The sequence below is a fragment of the Caretta caretta genome, chromosome 2 (genome assembly GCF_965140235.1).
Source record: "Caretta caretta isolate rCarCar2 chromosome 2, rCarCar1.hap1, whole genome shotgun sequence".
NCBI lineage: Eukaryota > Metazoa > Chordata > Testudines > Cheloniidae > Caretta > Caretta caretta.
In genome coordinates this window covers 168,532,596-168,553,084 of record NC_134207.1, presented here as the reverse complement: position 1 = coordinate 168,553,084, position 20,489 = coordinate 168,532,596, and the positions used below count along the sequence as shown (strand labels likewise).

At 40.2% G+C, this 20,489-nt stretch overlaps 1 protein-coding gene across 1 annotated transcript in view; it reads left to right on the top strand.

The window, feature by feature from the left end:
- ABCA13 (ATP binding cassette subfamily A member 13) overlaps positions 1 to 20,489 on the top strand; it is a 286,889-nt gene that overhangs the window by 76,951 nt on the left and 189,449 nt on the right. The window contains exons 24-27 of the mRNA XM_048839236.2: positions 1,815 to 2,009; positions 6,051 to 6,215; positions 10,101 to 10,278; positions 15,504 to 15,643. Coding sequence (XP_048695193.2) covers positions 1,815 to 2,009; positions 6,051 to 6,215; positions 10,101 to 10,278; positions 15,504 to 15,643 — 678 coding nt within the window. The remainder of the gene's footprint in view (positions 1 to 1,814; positions 2,010 to 6,050; positions 6,216 to 10,100; positions 10,279 to 15,503; positions 15,644 to 20,489) is intronic.

Below are 20,489 nucleotides of genomic sequence, written 5' to 3'. Positions count from 1 at the left end.
ATTGTTTTCTTGTCCTATCCTCACATTGCCGTATTTGTCTGTTCATATGATGTGTATTTTCTAAATTTTTGTGTAAGCTCTCTCGGTCTTTGGGTGTACCTACACTGCATTGTAAACCCGGGTCTGTGGGTTCTGGGCTCATGTACTCGTTGTTTTGAAGCCCAAGTTTAAGTGTCCACACTGCATTGTAAACCTGGGTTTACAATTGCTGGACCTTGGTCTCTCAGCCATCTTAACTTACCCTTACTGCACTATGCAGACTGTATGATGCAGGTCTGCTGCTTGAGCTGCATCTGCACTGCAAAATGACAGGACTTGGAGCCAAGTCACAGAGGCATTTGGACTCTGAACCCCTTGCCCCAAACAGGATCCTAGGACCTGGGTCCGAAGTGCTTGCTGACCCGAGTCAGACAGATTTGTGTGTGAGTGGAAGGGGGACTTGGGCTCAAGCCTGAGTCAAAACCCCGACTTAGTGTGCTGTGTAGACATACATTAGATAAACATAATGGTCAGACCAATGTCCCATCTAGCCCAGTATCCTGTCTTCCAACAGTGGTCAGAGAGAGTGAACAGAAAGAGTAATTATGGAGTGATCCAGTTCCAGCTTCTGGCAGTTGGAGGTTTTGGGATGTATGGAGTATGGGGTTGCATCCCGGACCATCTTGGCTAGTAGCCATTGATGGACCAATCATGAACTTATCCAAGTCTCTTTCGAATCCAGTTATACTTTTGGCCTTCACCACATCCCATTGCAACAAGTTCCACAGGTTGTGTGTGCGCTGACTTTCTTTTAAACTTGCTGTCTATTAATTTAATCAGATGACCCCTAGTTCTTGTAATATGTGAAGGGGTAAATAACACTTTCCTATTCACTTTCTCAATACCATTCATTATTTTATAGAGATCTATCATTTCCCCCCTTACTCATCTCTTTTCTCAGTTGAACAGTCCCAATCTTTCTAATCTTTCTTCATATGGAATCTGTTAAATATCCCTAACTATTTTCATTGTCTTTCTCCACACCTTTTTGAATTCTAATATCTCTTTTTTTTTTTGAGATGGGGCAACTAGAACTGTATGCAAGTATTTGAGGTGTGGGCATACCATGGTAGCATTATGGTATTTTCTGTTTTATTATCTATCCCTTTCCTAAGATTCTGTTCGCTTTCTTGATGGCCAGTGCCCACTGAGTGGATGTTTTCAGAGAACTCCCCAAAATGAGTCCAAGATCTTTCTTGTGTGGTACCAGCTAATTTAGACCCCATCGTTGTGCATGTAGAATTGGGATTATTTTTTCCAATGTGCATTATTTTGCACTTATTAACATTGATTTTTATGTGCCATTTTATCTCCCAGTCACCCAGATTAGTAAGATCCCTATGTAACTCTTCACAATCAGCTTTGGACTTAATGATCCTGAGTAATTTTGTGTTGATATGTCAATCCTTGTTGTGGTTTTTAGGTGCTATCACAAAAGAAGTATATTTTTATGAAATGTATATGACATTTTTTCTTTGAATTTTCAGTGTTAAGTATGCCTGCCCAGATCAAGGGATGGTGCCTGTTAACTGAATGATGAACATCTTTATAAATGAAAATAAATAGTAATGAGAAATGTATTTTATTTGTTTAGATGCCCATATAGTATAAAGTTCAAGCATGTCATCTTAACAAATATGTAACTCTGTCTTCCAGTTCAATTGGTAGCTGTTATAAATACAGTTATTTATGTTATGAGACACACATTTACAGTGTATTCTAAAAAAAATACATTTCAGGCAGGATACATTTTAATCCATGTACTCTTACAAAAGTTACTCTACAGTGCCCTTGCAGTAGCTTTAGCTGGAAGATGTGACGAAGAAATTCTTAGTCTCTTGCTGACGCTTCCTGAAAATGGCAACATTTCTCTGGCAGTGAAGGAACTTTGTTCTCTCCCAGCGCTGGAATTGTATACCATGATTGCAGTGATTGCCCAGAACTTAAACTTGCGTTATATCATTTACAAGGTAAGAGGAGCAAGTGCTTACTTCCTGAACTTTTTGGCGCTAGATGGATAAGTAACCCAATTACTGATCATAGTTCTGCCCCATATATTTTGTTGTCCTAGATGTTTATCCCAGTAGAACCCAAACACTGTCCTCATTGAAGTTCCTGCACTCTCACTTTGCATTGTGGAACCAGTAGATCTGCAGCAGGATGTACTCCTGTATGTTGAGGGCCTGCTCCAGCTTTCGCTGAAGTCAATGGGAGTTCAGTCAGACGCTGAGGATGGATCCTGCCCTGCTGTTTGTGGGGGGTGGGGAAGGAAGATTTAGGGAGCCCCTATGTTCTTTCCCCTCATTTCCCAAACCAATGCAACAGAGGGTGGCAGGACTGAGGCCTCAGGGTGGGTTTTCTCACTAGTTTCATAGGCAACTCTGCTTCTGTGACTCCTTATGACGGGTATGATTTTAAGCACAGAAATGGAAATCAGGGAACCCCAAGTTCTAATCCTGGCCGTGATGCATAACAGTTTAAGAATGGAGGTAAGGAACAGCTTATTCTATTGATACTATGGAGTTGGTATGCAAGTTTAGCTGCTTGGAGGTTAGCCAAGATACCAGATCAAATACCCCCCAACTACTGCAAAAAGTTGTATGGGACTGTTAGATACCCAAGGGATCCAGAACTTGGTCTTGTATCTCACCCAAAAGACAGCTCTATAATTAACACTGCACCATCTAGCAAAGTGTTTGGGCAACAGATTGCCGCTGATTTGTGGCTCCGGCTTTCTTGTTTAGCACTAACAAATAGAAGTTCCCAAACTGTGTTCTGATGGTTCTTGGAAAGCTGACTGGTCATACTGTTCTCAATCCTGTTGGTAAATTGGATGAAGCTAAGAATGCATAAATCCTTTGCTAGTATTAGTCTTCCATGTGAGCAATTGCTGTAGCTGCCACAGGAGTGTTCTTTGATTATGTTCTGTCTCCTGAATTGCCAATAAAATTGTCAGCTAAATGCTATAACAGAAACTTTGGAGATCCTTTAGGAGGCCATAAAAACACAGCTCAGTTTTGTGGTCTTTGGCTGAGTTTGTAGTGCTGGAAGTTAGAATTAGTAATCTTTTGACTTGTAAATTGAACAGATCTCATGTAGCATCATTTGAGAGAGAATAAATATGTAACCCCCAATACTACTTTTACCAAGGCACTTATCTAAGACCACAGGGCAATGCAAGTATTTTATTGGCTTTACTAGTCTTTGGAGCTTTATATTTTCCAAAGCCTCTGTTTTAGAAGTAAAAATGTTCACTGTGTTATGGAACTTGTAACAGTAACTATGTGCATGGGCTGAATAAAATCATTCCAGGATTACACAAATACAGAGCCACCCCCTTCAATGCATAACAGCACTGGGACAACTTTTTGTGCTGTACAAATACTGTGCCTAAAAAGATAAGTGAACAGATCAAAATTCTTTTTCACACCAGACTCTGTGATTGAGGACAATAGGACCTAGAATCATCTGGGAGCAGTAAGATTGTACCATGGTCCAAATTTTCAGAAGCATCTAAGTCACTTAAGAGTCTAAGTTTTATGGGAACATAGGTTCCAAAGTTCCAAGGGACTTAGGCTCCTAAGGATATGTCTACACAGCCCACAGCAGTGATCCCCATGCTACTGCACCAAAAGTAGCTGAGTAGACATGGCTCAGGCTAGAACTTGGGGTCTGAAGTCAAGGGAAGGTGGTGGGCTTCAGGATCTGAGCTGCAACTTAAAAGTGCTGTCTGCACAGCTATTTTTAGCACAGCAGTATGAGCCTGACCCTGCTGACCCAAGCTTGGAGGCTCACTGCTGAGGTTTGTGTAGATGTATCCAAAATGACTTGGGTGCTTTTGAAAATTTTTACTCCATATGCCTTTGATGTTACAATAGTTCATCTCTTCAAGATAAGAATATCATGGGCTGTGGTCTAATATCTGCAACAGAGGGTCCTCATGTGTAAGGATCACATTAGTCCAAAGACAGACTGCTGGGTGAAAATGTTTACTTGCACTTATAGAAGAAACTGAGCTGGATACTTTTTTGTTGCTTTTGAGAGCTATGCCACAACCTAGAGGCAGCTCACTGTGGCACTCAGCCTCTTAATGTTCATGTTAACAGAATTTTAAACTTCTAAATAATTTGAGTGGCTACTATAGGACCAGCTCATGTGATTTTAATGGTATTAAACTATGCCTACATGGGTGCTAAGAGGAAATGGGGTTCAGCTGAATTAATATAACTCAATTGAAAAACGCAAATTTTTGCCCAAGTAGACTGGCCTTTTGGGGATTACTGACAAAGTTAAGAAATTTAAGGCTTGTATGTGGTTGGAAAATCATGGTGCTGCCATTGTACACAGCTTTCTGCATTATGAAGGGGGACCAAGCATTTGGTGCTGAAACTGAGTTGCCTCTGTGAATACCTTTGGGAGTGGTTAACCAGAAACAAATCTGGATATATAGTTTGAGATGAGACAGTTATGAACAAAATTATCCTGTATTGGGTGGGATATGTGGTGGCTAGTGTGTGTGCATTCTACTCCTTTGTGGTAGCTGATCTCCAGAATGAGAAAAGGCAAACCTATTTCTGGTAGTTGAAAGGTATTTACTTGAGCTCAAAATGAGAGAAAATTATTTTTTTTTTGAAGCTAGAGATCCTGGATTCTTGTTTCTGATGCCACACATGTAGAGTTAAACTGATGATTATGACAACAGATTTGTAATAAACAGACCAAGCTCTTGAAAATGCCAGACTAAAGTGTTCCTAGAATGTATACATAACTAAGGTGAGGAGAGGAGCTTTTAGTTGCTTCTTGAAAAATAGGTCAACCGGAACAAAACAGTGACTCTTCTAATGGCTCTTTCACTGAGCCTTGTTGATTTTAATAAATTCCTAGTACAGGGCTGCATCGTTCTCTTGACTGTTTCCATCAACTGCTCCTCATTTGTTTATGGGAGTTTTTTCTGACTTAATTGGCTAATTGTTTTCATTGAATAAAGCATGTTCCAGAATGTTTGCTATTTAAAGAACATATGCAAAAGAGGATGAAATCCAAAAAACTGATAAACTTACACTGTACATTTCCATAATTCCAGAAAATGCACTAGTAAAGTATGGGTGGAGGAAAGAAATAGAGTATGTAAAACAGTGGAAAAACACAACTATTTTTTATTGTCTCCCTTGAACAGCTAACCTTATTAAAACAATTTTGCATTAATGTAACATCAGAGTGACCTATAAAAACATCCCCCCTGACCCCCCCCCCACACACACACTAAGATCTTCACTGGCAAAAGCAGAAGACAAATTGCATTTAGATCCAAGCAGGAGATGAAATATATAAAACTGAGTGTTCTAGCTATGAGACAATAATTATGATGAAAATGAAGGGAGGACAGGGAAAAACCTGCAGACTAAGAAATAGCAATTCAACGTGACTTTAAAACCTACTGAATTGGCAGCTCAGCTAAGTGAATAGATAGTGATTTTTCTTTTAAATATTAAACTTCTGTAATAAATTCACTGTGAAATCTTGGCCACATTGAGGTCAATGAGAATTCTGCCATTGGTGTCAAAGGGGGCCAGAGTTTCCCCTATGGAATCAGTCCGAAGTAGGAAAGGAGAGACAGAGCTGTGAATCTAGACAGCAGAAACATGCTCTGTATATTTCAATTTTAAACTTAAGGGGTTCTAACCGTAGAACACTTTTTGTAATTGTTGTATCTCTCTCTCACCAACAGAATTTGGTCCAATAAAAAGCCATTACTCTGGCCCACCTTATCTCACTATATTCAGACAAAGTTCAGGGACCTTAGAAAATTGTGAGGAGACTGTGGTCTCTTTCGTCATCAGTACCCACTCCTGTCACAGCCAGCGTGAGGGCACTGAGAGAGCATTTGGGGGGAAAAGTGTTTGCTGGAGTTTTAAGCAGTGCAAGGGAGGCTGAGGAATTTATAAACTCCATATTGTCTAAATAGGGTGGATTTTATATTAATTGATCCTCATGATTTTCTCTTCTTCAAGATCATGATGCCTTCTGAGGTCAACAAGTTACTGAATGCAATGTTGGAAGTGGTCACTAGCATCATCTCCCTTTCAAATAAAGGCCAACATGTCCTTGAAAATCTTCCCATGTTCCTCCAAGCATTCAAAAGCATTGATCTGCTTGACATCTCAGCATTTCAACAGGTATGTGTGTGATATTTCATCCATTAGCTGTGTTTATAGTGCAAGCATGAGGACTTCATTAAGGTCAGGTACTAAATAATGAGGAGGAATGCTGGGCAAAATCATAATGTATCCCATAAACTGCTTGGTGGTGTTGCATAATGGGTGCGTTGAGCCTGTTGTACTCAGGTCTTGGTACATTTCATGGTCTCTTTCATCGCCAGTACCCATTCCTGCCAGAGCCCAGGGTTTTCCTGGTGATCTCCCATCCAAATACTGCCCGCTCTTCTTGTTATCTAATTGAGATCACAGCCTAAACCAATACGGCAACAGGCTGTTTATTAACAATGACATCTATTCTGTTTGTCATGGAGATAATGGGGCACACAGTACTAACATTTATTTTTTTTTAATTAAAAAGCCATTCCTTTGACCCTGGTCTTGCAATGTTTCTTCATCTGCTACTTTTGTTATAGTGAAAATTGTTCACCTATTGTAAATCACATAACTCATTTCTCCAAATGTACTGTATGGGCAGTTGATAGATCCATAGTGTTGGGTGCTTGATTTTAGCCAGTGACTGGTAATTGTCTCCTTGGTAGGAAGGAGGGTTTTGTGGTTAAGGCACTGAACTCAGGACTGCTGGTTTCAGTTCTTAGCTGTGCCATGTGTTTTCTTTGTGACCTTGACTATGACACTTGAATCCCTCTCTGCCTCAATTTCCTGTCTGTAAGGAGAGGATGATGATACATTCCAAACAGAGTGAGGAAGTAAGCTCTTTGTGGCAAGGACTCTGACCACATGTATGTACAATGGCTAGTACAATGTTGGAGCTATTATAAAATAAATCATGGGTCATAATAAAGGACTCCCCTGTCTAAGGACCAGATTCTGCTACCCTTTTTCCCATTGAGTAATACCTTATTGCAACAGGTTGTCTTATCGTTTTCAGTGGCACTATTTTCTGGCGTAAGGTGTTACTGAGAGTAAAGATGATAGAACCTGACCCTAAAATTGCAAACCTTTAAAATGCCTCATCGGTAGGTAATGCATGCCTGCTTGTTACTACAGTATAATATTCAACGCTTCCTTAAATCCCACTTAGAGGGCAATATTCTTAGCAGATGTAAATCAGCATGGCTCCATTTACTTCAGTAGTGGTATGAAGTACCATAAGTACCTTTTCCCATAAGGCTCTAATTTGTATGACAAAGTTAAAAAGTCAAAACATTACTCAGACAGGCCTGCCTGTTTGTCCTTTAAAGCTTTTCTTTTATTCAGAGCTTGTCTGGCTGTTCTATAGGTTTGGTTCTTCTAATGCTCCACTTTCCAATGCGGCATTTGTCTATATATCTAACCTGATAACCTTCCACTCTCTGGGCTAGCTCTTCGGCTGGTATAAGTCATTGTAGCTCTATTGAAGTAAAGGGAGTTACACTGATTTACGTCAGCTGAGAATCTGGTCCTATCATTTTTTCACATCAGCTCATCTGATTTACAGCAGGTTCAGGGTCTTCTCAACTGTGAATAAAATATTATGTATTGGGCCTACCTCCCCAAAGTTGATGATTTGATAGTTAATCTTTGATAAAACTCTGCAGAGAGAAGACTGCAACAGCAGAGGGGGCCACCTAGTCAGTTTTGCTCTCTCATTTGCTGCTGCTTATGTCATCCTGGACTGCAACCCGTCTCACCCTGAAGTTTTGTGTCTTTTCATATCTTCCAATTTCCTGATTACTTGTTCTAGCACAATCTTTATATTTTGCAGGGCTTTTTTTTTTTTTTTAAATGTTTCCCCTGGGAAATTTATGTCTGTGTCTGCCATCGAGCCTCCCCTCTAAACACCGAGGCAAAAAATAATCATTTAATTGTTTTAGCAATTCAGTGTCTACCTCTTTTGTCAATAAATTACCCACGTGATTTCTCAAAGGCCCTTCTGTCTACATTACTGACCTTTTGTTCCTTTATGTACCAGGAGAAAAGTTATTTATCTTAATCTTCCATTCATTCTCAGGCTTTGTAGGCTCTGCTACTTTATAGTATATGCCCTTTTACCCTTGATTATTTTGTTCACTTCTCAGCTCATCCACACTGGCCAAGTTTGTAGCCCTGGGTAATGGCAAATATAACCCTGGGGCATATCCTGAGACACTTTCCATCTCTCCTGTGTTGCCTTCCTGCTGGATTTTTACTCTAGTGATTGAAATACTGAGCTGCTTTCTGTTCTAAAGTGCACTGGGGGAATATTTTGTAATGGATAATTTATTGGAGAAAAATCACTTTTTTTTTTTGGTTGGTGAACTGATCATGATTTTTTGCAAGTTAATTTGCAGATTAAAATCATTCACTGAATCATTTCTCTGTCACTCACAAACAGTTTGTTATGAGTATTCAGGATTTTAAATGCAAAGTATTTTGATTGGGTCCTTGGGTGATTAAATGGTTAGTATGTTTCTCTTCCCTGATTGGGTGTGCTTAGAAACACGATTCCAATGCAAAGAATCATGATATTAATTTCTAATTCTTTGCCTTTGTATATTCTGCAATACATAAAATTTTCTTTCAGTGAATGTTCGTGCCAGCAAATTCTTTTGAGATCTATGGATGAAAGTGCTATATAAGAGGTAGTGAGTACTGAGTTCTTAACTAGTACTCGTTATACTTCCTCTAGATCTGTGAATATGCTTCTTTCACTTTGTTGATTGATGTATTTAATTTAAAAAGTTTTTCGAAAGGTACAGCCTCCAAGTTGACCATAACCGATTACATTCTTAAAGTGAAGTTCTGCTTTGAAGATTGACTTTCTAAAAATCATGTTTCACACTGGTTGTGTCCCAGTGATTTCAATATTAAACATGTTCAGTTTATCAGATTAAGTATTTTCCCCCCAACCTCTAGTCTTGTAAACTCAACCTGAGATCTGAAAATCTAGCTAGGTTCTTTCTGACATGGGTATCTTCAATAATGATACATTTCAGGCAGGCCAAATGCTTGTTTTAGTTACACCTTTGCAGCCCAACTGTCATCCAGTTATGTCCTCAGTTACAATTATGCAACCATGTAACCCTCAGTGGGATTGCACAATTGTGAGCACATAATTTGAAAACTGCAATTGCACAGGTCGGCTGTTGTTGGAACTTGGTTAACAACACAGTTGAAGGTGCATAAGCTATAAGCATAAGCAGTCAGATCAGTCTCCCAGAACAGCATCTGTTCTATAGGACTGACGACAATAAAAATCTATCTTTCTTCAGTAAAGAGGGATGATTTAATTGAAAAATGATTGTGTAAAATGGTATGTTCTTTATTAAATCTGGTCCTGGTGTATGTATATTTTGAAAGTACAACTGCACTTTAATATTTTGAACAAAGTACAACTGTTTCTTTGTAGCAGGCCCGTTTTCACGGAAGACATTCCCATCATGTAAAAAGATTCTTATTTTTGTTGTTGCTATCTTTATAATGTGTGAGAGAAGAGTAATGCGCTCAATCCCACTTCTGTTTTTGTTGAGGGAAGCAGAGTGTATGGAAAATGACAAGGTAATCCAGGGGTCTGCAATCTGATGGTCCTGATATTTCCATTCTTTTTCTGTCCAGTCAAGCCATGAAAATATGACATTTTCGAAAGGTTAAAGTAGTACATTATACTAACGTCTTTCACAGAGTATTCTGGCCATTAAAGTGGCGCTATCTTTCCCTGACAAAGATGGTCATGAGAACAGAAGAGAGCACAACATGCATCCGTTCTTGTAGACAATCTGAAAACTGTCATTTTGTTGACCTCTTTGGATGCAGTAATGGGGAAGAACATCTGAACTACTACTGCAGCTATGAAAGTTATGACAGGATAGTTCAGGGCAATTGTGTTGTAATTGGGACTCCATTCCTTAGTAATTGTTGTTCTAGTTCTTACAGGGTGGGAAATCTAGAAGTTCCATTGTTGGATCCCTTCAGGCTTTAATAAGGGCAGTCTGTAAAGCAGAATCCTCGTTCTTCAGCAACACCAACATGTTCATTGACATGCCCAGGATCACTGAGCTCTTGGAAGATGATATGGCAAAATACAGCATTCCCGAAGACTCAAGTAAGGGAAACATCAATCACAAGTTGCATATATACGTACTCTCATTCAGAGTTTGCTATGCATTCTAAACCTTTTCCTCTTAAATGGAATGTTGATATATTAACTGGCATTTCAGCTAGCTGACATTGCAATCCTGAACACAAGGAATGATTTGATGAAAGGTTTTATTACACAGAAATGATTATGGAGACAAGTGACAAGCAATTCAAGTTATTTTGTATTCTTGCATTTAACAACAATAAATGACTCCCCTGTCTCAGGCAGGTCATATATATTGGAAGTTTATTGAATGTTCAAAATTACATACATTATTAGATACAAGGTTGCAAATCTATAGTTATATACTCGTATTTTGTGAACTTGGTGTTGTGGTATTTTATGATAAAATCCTTAAGCCTCTGAATACAACCAGAGAAGAATAACTTTTGTCTTTTCTTGTAGTTGAATTGTTGGCTACCATTAGAGTTAATATTCCAAGTTATCTGCACCCTGCTTTTATTCTTCTATCATGTGTATGAGACTGCTTTCTAGACCTATCACACACCCCTACACCAATATTTGACTCATCAAGATTAATTTCTGTGATCTTCCAGGAAAGGAATTGTAACTCAGAGAGGCATGATTCCATTGTTGCTCCCCGGGGAGGGGTGGTGGTGATGGGAAAAATATCTGCTTCTGGCTCTGTGACTAGAAGATTGCAACATCTTGTCTGGACTCAGCTGTTCAAGCTGGCACACTGAACATGGAGTCAGAGCTTTTCCCAAGCCCTGCCACTCACACAGGCAGGGAGTACCAGTCACATAGTCTCTGCTTGTCCTTCCACTACTAATAGTGGAGTTGCAGAGAGGCTGCACAGGGGATTGTGTATGGGTCCTTACCCCTCCTGCCCACTTTCCCCCTCCTTATAAATCTCAGTGGCCCTGGCTTCCAGTCCTGTGTGCTCACTACTGAACTTGCCTTATAGTCTTATAGTCCAACAACTGGACAACACTTCCATAAAAGTTCTCGTCTAAAGGTTAGCTACAGTCCTCCATATGCTCATCATACCATCACTCTGGCCTGGCCACCTTTGAGCACTTGTTAATTTTTCTCCAGTTACAGATCTTGTTTAGAGGGGACTAATTTCTTAAAGGGAGATTGTGGAGGAATGATCTGGACAAAGGACTGGGGTCTAGAAACTCCTTGGTTACAATCCTGCTCTGACACTCACTTCTTGGTTTTGGGCAGGTCACTTCACATTGCTAATTCAGTCTGCCTTTGTAAAATGCAAATAATAACATTTGTCTCCCTAGCAGAGGTGGTGTAACTAGAGCTGAGTGAAATTTTTGTTAAAATTTTTTGGCAGGTACTGAAACTATTTGTGAATTCAGGTCAAATACAGCAAATAGTTTCTGCTGAAAAACCTTACATTTCTTGGGAATTGTTGAAATGATTTGTTTTGACATTTAGTTTCAAATCAATTTTTTTGTTTGTTTGGGGAGAAAAAACAAAAGCTTAGTTTTGGTTAGAATGGTTTTTAGAATTTTTTTGGTTCGCCACCAAAATTAAAAAAATCAATTACTCGCTCTGCTCTACTAAAGACATTACTTAATGTTTCTACAGTACAGTACACTGAAGATGAAAATTACTACAAAATATTAGGTTTCAGAGGAACAGCCGTGTTAGTCTGTATTCGCAAAAAGAAAAGGAGTACTTGTGGCACCTTAGAGACTAACCAATTTATTTGAGCATGAGCTTTCGTGAGCTACAGCTCACTTCATCAGATGTTTACCGTGGAAACTGCAGCAGACTTTATATACACACAGAAATCATGAAACAATACCTCCTCCTACCCCACTGTCCTGCTGGTAATAGCTTATCTAAAGTGATCAACAGGTGGGCCATTTCCAGCACAAATCCAGGTTTTCTCACCCTCCACCCCCCACACAAATTCACTCTCCTGCTGGTGCTAGCCCATCCAAAGTGACAACTCTTTACATAATCAAGTCGGGCTATTCCCTGCATAGATCAAGGTTTTCTCACATCCCCCCCACCCCCATACACACACAAACTCACTCTCCTGCTGGTAATAGCTCATCTAAACTGACCACTCTCCAGGTTTAAATCCAAGTTAAACCAGAACATCTGGGGGGGGGGGGGGTAGGAAAAAACAAGAGGAAACAGGCTACCTTGCATAATGACTTAGCCACTCCCAGTCTCTATTTAAGCCTAAATTAATAGTATCCAATTTGCAAATGAATTCCAATTCAGCAGTTTCTCGCTGGAGTCTGGATTTGAAGTTTTTTTGTTTTAAGATAGCGACCTTCATGTCTGTGATTGCGTGACCAGAGAGATTGAAGTGTTCTCCGACTGGTTTATGAATGTTATAATTCTTGACATCTGATTTGTGTCCATTTATTCTTTTACGTAGAGACTGTCCAGTTTGACCAATGTACATGGCAGAGGGGCATTGCTGGCACATGATGGCATATATCACATTGGTGGATGTGCAGGTGAACGAGCCTCTGATAGTGTGGCTGATGTTATTAGGCCCTGTGATGGTGTCCCCTGAATAGATATCTATTCAGATATCTATTCAGGGGAGGGGGGGGGGGGGTAGGAAAAAACAAGAGGAAACAGGCTACCTTGCATAATGACTTAGCCACTCCCAGTCTCTATTTAAGCCTAAATTAATAGTATCCAATTTGCAAATGAATTCCAATTCAGCAGTTTCTCGCTGGAGTCTGGATTTGAAGTTTTTTTGTTTTAAGATAGCGACCTTCATGTCTGTGATTGCGTGACCAGAGAGATTGAAGTGTTCTCCGACTGGTTTATGAATGTTATAATTCTTGACATCTGATTTGTGTCCATTTATTCTTTTACGTAGAGACTGTCCAGTTTGACCAATGTACATGGCAGAGGGGCATTGCTGGCACATGATGGCATATATCACATTGGTGGATGTGCAGGTGAACGAGCCTCTGATAGTGTGGCTGATGTTATTAGGCCCTGTGATGGTGTCCCCTGAATAGATATCTATTCAGATATCTATTCAGGGGACACCATCACAGGGCCTAATAACATCAGCCACACTATCAGAGGCTCGTTCACCTGCACATCCACCAATGTGATATATGCCATCATGTGCCAGCAATGCCCCTCTGCCATGTACATTGGTCAAACTGGACAGTCTCTACGTAAAAGAATAAATGGACACAAATCAGATGTCAAGAATTATAACATTCATAAACCAGTCGGAGAACACTTCAATCTCTCTGGTCACGCAATCACAGACATGAAGGTCGCTATCTTAAAACAAAAAAACTTCAAATCCAGACTCCAGCGAGAAACTGCTGAATTGGAATTCATTTGCAAATTGGATACTATTAATTTAGGCTTAAATAGAGACTGGGAGTGGCTAAGTCATTATGCAAGGTAGCCTGTTTCCTCTTGTTTTTTCCTACCCCCCCCCCCCCCAGATGTTCTGGTTTAACTTGGATTTAAACCTGGAGAGTGGTCAGTTTAGATGAGCTATTACCAGCAGGAGAGTGAGTTTGTGTGTGTATGGGGGTGGGGGGGATGTGAGAAAACCTTGATCTATGCAGGGAATAGCCCGACTTGATTATGTAAAGAGTTGTCACTTTGGATGGGCTAGCACCAGCAGGAGAGTGAATTTGTGTGGGGGGTGGAGGGTGAGAAAACCTGGATTTGTGCTGGAAATGGCCCACCTGTTGATCACTTTAGATAAGCTATTACCAGCAGGACAGTGGGGTAGGAGGAGGTATTGTTTCATGATTTCTGTGTGTATATAAAGTCTGCTGCAGTTTCCACGGTAAACATCTGATGAAGTGAGCTGTAGCTCACGAAAGCTCATGCTCAAATAAATTGGTTAGTCTCTAAGGTGCCACAAGTACTCCTTTTCTTTTTACAAAATATTACTAAATATTTCTAAATCTACTAGTCACCAAAATACCCAATGTAAACTAAGCATAGAAATTTAGACCTGATCCTGCGAAAAGGAGCCCCTTGACTTCAGTGGGGAGTCTGTCCACATGTTCCTTCTTGCAGGATGAGGGCCATGGCTCACAATGAGGTTATTAAGAATATACATCCATCTTAACATGCTTGACTACCAAATTTTACTTGGGTTAGGGGAATGGATTTTTCAGCTAGGCAGATGAAATATAGATAGGTTTAAAAAATGAATTAAACATCCTACAGTTCAGTTCCACATTTGCATCTATCTGCAGCTTTCTGAAATAGGCTGTGCTACCTTTCTTGATGAAGAAGCCAGTAGACATTTCACTGTCACCCAAAAGCTGTCTTGTCAAATAGAAAAGACAGTTTTCATTGAATGGCCTAAGAAAGTTCCACAAGTAAGAAGGTGTATAGCTGCTGATTAGAACTATGCTCGCCTTCTCTTGAGTATGAAAACAATGATCAGACTATTATAAATCCCTCATTGGTCTATAATTGGTGGTGCTAGTCTCTTTTATTCTTTAAAGAACTTTTGATCTGTATGAGAATTTACAGCAGTGAATCTTCCCTCAGCATTTATTTTATGTTTGTTTTGCCTGTGTACTTTGACTCCAAAACTGTAATATACCAATACAGCTTTTAGGATAGGTGCAGTGTATGCAGTGTTTTTACTAAGACCTGGTCTACACTACACAATTCGGTTGACATAAGGCAGCTTACAACGACCTAATTATGTCAGTGTACACAATACAGCCTTCCTCCCGCCGAAGTAAGTGCTCTTCTACATCAGCATGCTAACTCCACTTCCACGAGAGGTGTAGTGCTTATGTCAGTGTAGTTAGGGTGCCTGTGTTACTTATATTGGCTGTCTTGTCAATTTCACAGCTTCATGCATTCCTGGGAAAGACGCGCACCACCGGCGGAAGGAGGGTAGTGTGTAATTACTGCAGTGGCTGTAAGTCAACGTAACATAGGTTGACTTAGGACTGTAGTGTAGACATGCCCTAAGATTCTGATCTCTTTGGGGGATGATTGTTCTCAGCTTATCTGGGAGTTGTGGATCCCCAGCTCCTCACAGGTTCAAGCACTTGGTGAATGAACTACATCTCTCCAAAGAGCTGAAGTGATGGTTCAGTGAGAATTGAGGGTTTTCAGCACCTTACAGAGGCCAAGCCCTAAGTTAATGTGTATAGGCATTATGTTGCTGAATAAATCATCATATCTCTTAAATATGATCACTCTCTCTGTTTCTCTCTCTTTTACCACAGCTCCATTTTGCTTGCAGCTTTATCAGGAAATTTTACAGTTACCTAATGGGGCTTTGGTGTGGACCTTTCTGAAGCCCCTGTTACATGGGAAGATACTGTACACCCCCAACAGCAAAACGTTTAACATGGTGATAGAAAAGGTGAGTATCTAAGGAAATGAATAAATCAAATGTCTGTACTCAATATGGATGGTAGAAACAATGGGAAGTGTTTCCTTTAAGAAAACTGGCAGGGTTATTTCCCCAATATGTTCATCCTGCTCCCACTGCACATAAAAAATAACAGTAGTATTTGTCAGGTTTCAGAGTAACAAGCGTGTTAGTCTGTATTCGCAAAAAGAAAAGGAGTACTTGTGGCACCTTAGAGACTAACCAATTTATTTGAGCATAAGCTTTCGTGAGCTACAGCTCACTTCATCGGATGCATACTGCGGAAAGTGTAGAAGATCTTTTTATACACACAAAACATGAAAAAATACCTCCCCCGCCCCACTCTCCTGCTGGTAATAGCTTATCTAAAGCGATCACTCTCCTTACAATGTGTATGATAATCAAGGTGGGCCATTTCCAGCACAAATCCAGGGTTTAACAAGAACATCGGGGGGAGGGGGTAGGAAAAGACAAGGGGAAATAGGTTACCTTGCATAATGACTTAGCCACTCCCAGTCTCTATTCACGCCTAAGTTAATTGTATCCAATTTGCAAATGAATTCCAATTCAACAGTCTCTCGCTGGAGTCTGGATTTGAAATTTTTTTGTTGTAATATTGCAACTTTCATGTCTGTAATCGTGTGACCAGAGAGATTGAAGTGTTCTGCAACTGGTTTATGAATGTTACAATTCTTGACAGATGCTGTAGTTTCTTTTGGTAACTCTTGAGCATTAGCTCAAGAAACTCCCTGAAAAAGCACAAGATCAAATTCGCACAGACACCCCTGGAACCCCGACCTGGGATATTCTGTCTACTACCCAAGATCCATAAGCTTGGAAATCCTGGATGCCCCATCATCTCAGGCATTGGCACCCTGACAGCAGGATTGTCTGGCTATGTAGACTCCCTCCTCAGGCCCTACGCTACCAGCACTCCCAGCTACCTTCGAGACACCACTGATTTCCTGAGGAAACTATAATCCATCAGTGATCTTCTTGATAACACCATCCTGGCCGCTATGGATGTAGAAGCCCTCTACACCAACATTCCACACAAAGATGGACTACAAGCCGTCAAGAACACTATCCCCGATAATGTCACAGCTAACCTGGTGGCTGAACTTTGTGACTTTGTCCTTACCCATAACTATTTTTACATTTGGGGACAATGTATACCTTCAGATCAGCGGCACTGCCATGGGTACCCGCATGGCCCCACAGTATGCCAACATTTTTATGGCTGACTTAGAACAACGCTTCCTCAGCTCTCGTCCCCTAACGCCTCTACTCTACTTGCGCTATATTGATGACATCTTCATCATCTGGACCCATGGAAAAGAAGTTCTTCAGGAATTCCACCATGATTTCAACAATTTCCATCCCACCATCAACCTCAGCCTGGTCCAGTCCACACAAGAGATCCACTTCCTGGACACTACAGTGCTAATAAACGATGGTCACATAAACACCACCCTATACCGGAAACCTACTGACCACTATACTTACCTACATGCCTCCAGCTTTCACCCTGACTACACCACACGATCCATTGTCTACAGCCAAGCTCTGCGATACAACCGCATTTGCTCCAACCCCTCAGACAGAGACAAACACCTACAAGATCTCTATCAAGCATTCTTACAACTACAATACCCACCTGCGGAAGTGAAGAAAGAGATTGATAGAGCCAGAAGAGTTCCCAGAAGTCACCTACTACAGGACAGGCCTAACAAAGAAAATAACAGAACGCCACTAGCGGTCACCTTTAGCCCCCAACTAAAACCCCTCCAACGCATTATTAAGGATCTACAACCTATCCTGAAGGATGACCCAACACCCTCTCAAATCTTGGGAGACAGGCCAGTCCTTGCCTACAGTCAGCCCCCCAACCTGAAGCAAATACTCACCAGCAGCCACATACCACACAACAGAACCACTAACCCAGGAACCTATCCTTGCAACAAAGCCCGTTGCCAACTGTGCTCACATATCTATTCAGGGGACACCATCACAGGGCCTAATAACATCAGCCACACTATCAGAGGCTCGTTCACCTGCACATCCACCAATGTGATATATGCCATCATGTGCCAGCAATGCCCCTCTGCCATGTACATTGGTCAAACTGGACAGTCTCTATGTAAAAGAATAAATGGACACAAATCAGATGTCAAGAATTATAACATTCATAAACCAGTCGGAGAACACTTCAATCTCTCTGGTCACACGATTACAGACATGAAAGTTGCGATATTACAACAAAAAAACTTCAAATCCAGACTCCAGCGAGAGACTGTTGAATTGGAATTCATTTGCAAATTGGATACAATTAACTTAGAATAGAGACTGGCTAAGTCATTATGCAAGGTAACCTATTTCCCCTTGTTTTTTCCTAACCCCCCCCCCAGACGTTCTTGTTAAACCCTGGATTTGTGCTGGAAATGGCCCACCTTGATTATCATACACATTGTAAGGAGAGTGATCACTTTAGATAAGCTATTAGAGCAGGAGAGTGGGGTGGGGGGAGGTATTTTTTCATGCTTTGTGTGTATAAAAAGATCTTCTACACTTTGCACAGTATGCATCCGATGAAGTGAGCTGTAGCTCACGAAAGCTTATGCTCAAATAAATTGGTTAGTCTCTAAGGTGCCACAAGTACTCCTGTTCTTTAGTAGTATTTGTGTTTCAATTTACTCCATTTACTTCAGTGAGTTTGCATCAGTGTCAATGAAGAGAACTTGGCCCAAAGTTTTGCAGTCCCTGTTCAAGTGAGCCAGGAAAACCATGTTAAAAGTGTTGTAGTGAGCCTGCAGTGTCAGAGTGCAGGGGCCCTAGGTAAGTCCTTGGTGAGTAAGGGTTAACTTCTGCCCCACTTCCCCCTCCTTTTGCACAGCTGCTCACAGGAAAGGCTGCATGAGGGATCATCTGCTAGTTCTGTGTTTGTACAGTGCCTAGCACAATGGAGTCTAGGTCCATGACTAGGGCTTCTAGGTGGTACTGTACTAAAGCCTTTGGGAAGATAGGGTGTACACCTCAGATCAATGGACTGGGTTAAAATCCAGGCTTGGGTGCTTCTATGTTTTCTTTTTGATTCCATTAACTTATTTTACTTTATTGTTACAAATACTAATCCTTGAAGAAAAGACCTTATTGAGCATAGCTGGGTTTTTTTTTCCTGCTGCTTCATTCCTCTCCTTCACCATGCTAAAATGTAATCACGACTATAGATCTGCTCATATGGTTTTCCTGGCCAGTGCATATGAGGCTTAATTGTGCTACAAAACAGTACCAACTCTGAATTATAGATGATGGGTGGGGTTTTCAAATGGAGTCAGGAATCCCACTGAAAGTCAACAGAATTTGAGTGCTTAACTCTCTTAGGCACTTTTGAACATCCCACCCTTGTCTGTGCAGTACATGGTATGTCTGTCATATCCCTCTACTAAATGGAAGTATGTTAGATATGCTCATATACTCACAATTGGCTCAACTAGTGGAATTGTTCCTTTAGTTCACCTAATTTAATCTTGTGGCATAGGGGAGTGGCAAGGAGGAGGGTGGTGTTAAGACAACTCTTATGAATTTTCCTGCCTATACTGTACAAATACCTGGTTAGCTGATGACATTGGTGACTGCTTATATGACGAAAAATTCTAAGGTTGTTACTTGGCAGGTATCCTGTATTTAATAGTCCCAATCCCAAAGAGTTTATAGTCGTGTTCACAGACACTGTTTTTGTTCTATGCTTGTACAGTGCCTCTCACAGTAGGGGGTCCGTGACAAAGGCTCTTAGGCACTATTGCAATACAAATAAGTAATAAGTATTATGATCTATTTTTAAAAGGGCTTGGAGGTCAGAGGAAATATTTGTATTTACCTTGCAAATATGATGCTTGTTATGAAATCTTAATTATTACAGGAACGGTAATTTAAGTCCATTTAAAATGTGAAATAAAGCATTACTGCTTGATAATGGTATACAAAATATTTTTAATGATAGTGTTTTCCATGGTAAACATATATCAGTACAATGTTCTGACTTTTACTCTAAAAAGTAAGATGTTAAAATCTAACTGAAATGATAAACGTTAGAACTACACGTTAACTTCACAATACTCCTTTGTGAATCAAAAATAACACTTCTTGTGGTTTCTTAGTTTACAATTAAAATGAAGAACTTAGTTTGGGTGACAGGCTATATCTCCCTTAGTCTGCTGAGTTGAATATAATTAATTTTAAAACTTAAGGCTGATTTAAAAAAAGAAGGTGCTCTTTTGATTTTTACAGGTGTGAACTGTAAGTGGTGATAAAACTCTGTATACAGAATTGCATTCTGCTTTACAGTGACACCAAGAATAATGCATTGTAGAGATTTCCAAGTTATTTTGCCAATTAGTATGCCACAGCCACTATCTTAATGGGATCCATGATAAGACAGCTACATCTTTCGGCACATGTTGAATCCTAGTCTAGATCTTAAGTGAAACGAAGTCTACTCAGTAACAGCACTGAGACTGTCAAGTTATCTTCAATGAGACAATTTTACTTTGTTTTTTTCATCTTCTGTAACTACACAGATTCTATCAGATATTATAGCCCAATAAATCTATTAACATGCTTGGACCTCAGACAGTTCCATCAGCTCATTCAAGATGTCTTGTAAAAATAAATGCTAGACTCACCAAGTTATCAATGATAAATTATCTGTTTATTTGTAAACATGGAACTAGCAGTAGATGCCTCCATCAAATCCATCTTTACTGTTCCTGTTGCACAGTCTTATTAATTATCATACCCTATGGAAATTAAGTAAAACTAAATTATCAACAAATATCCT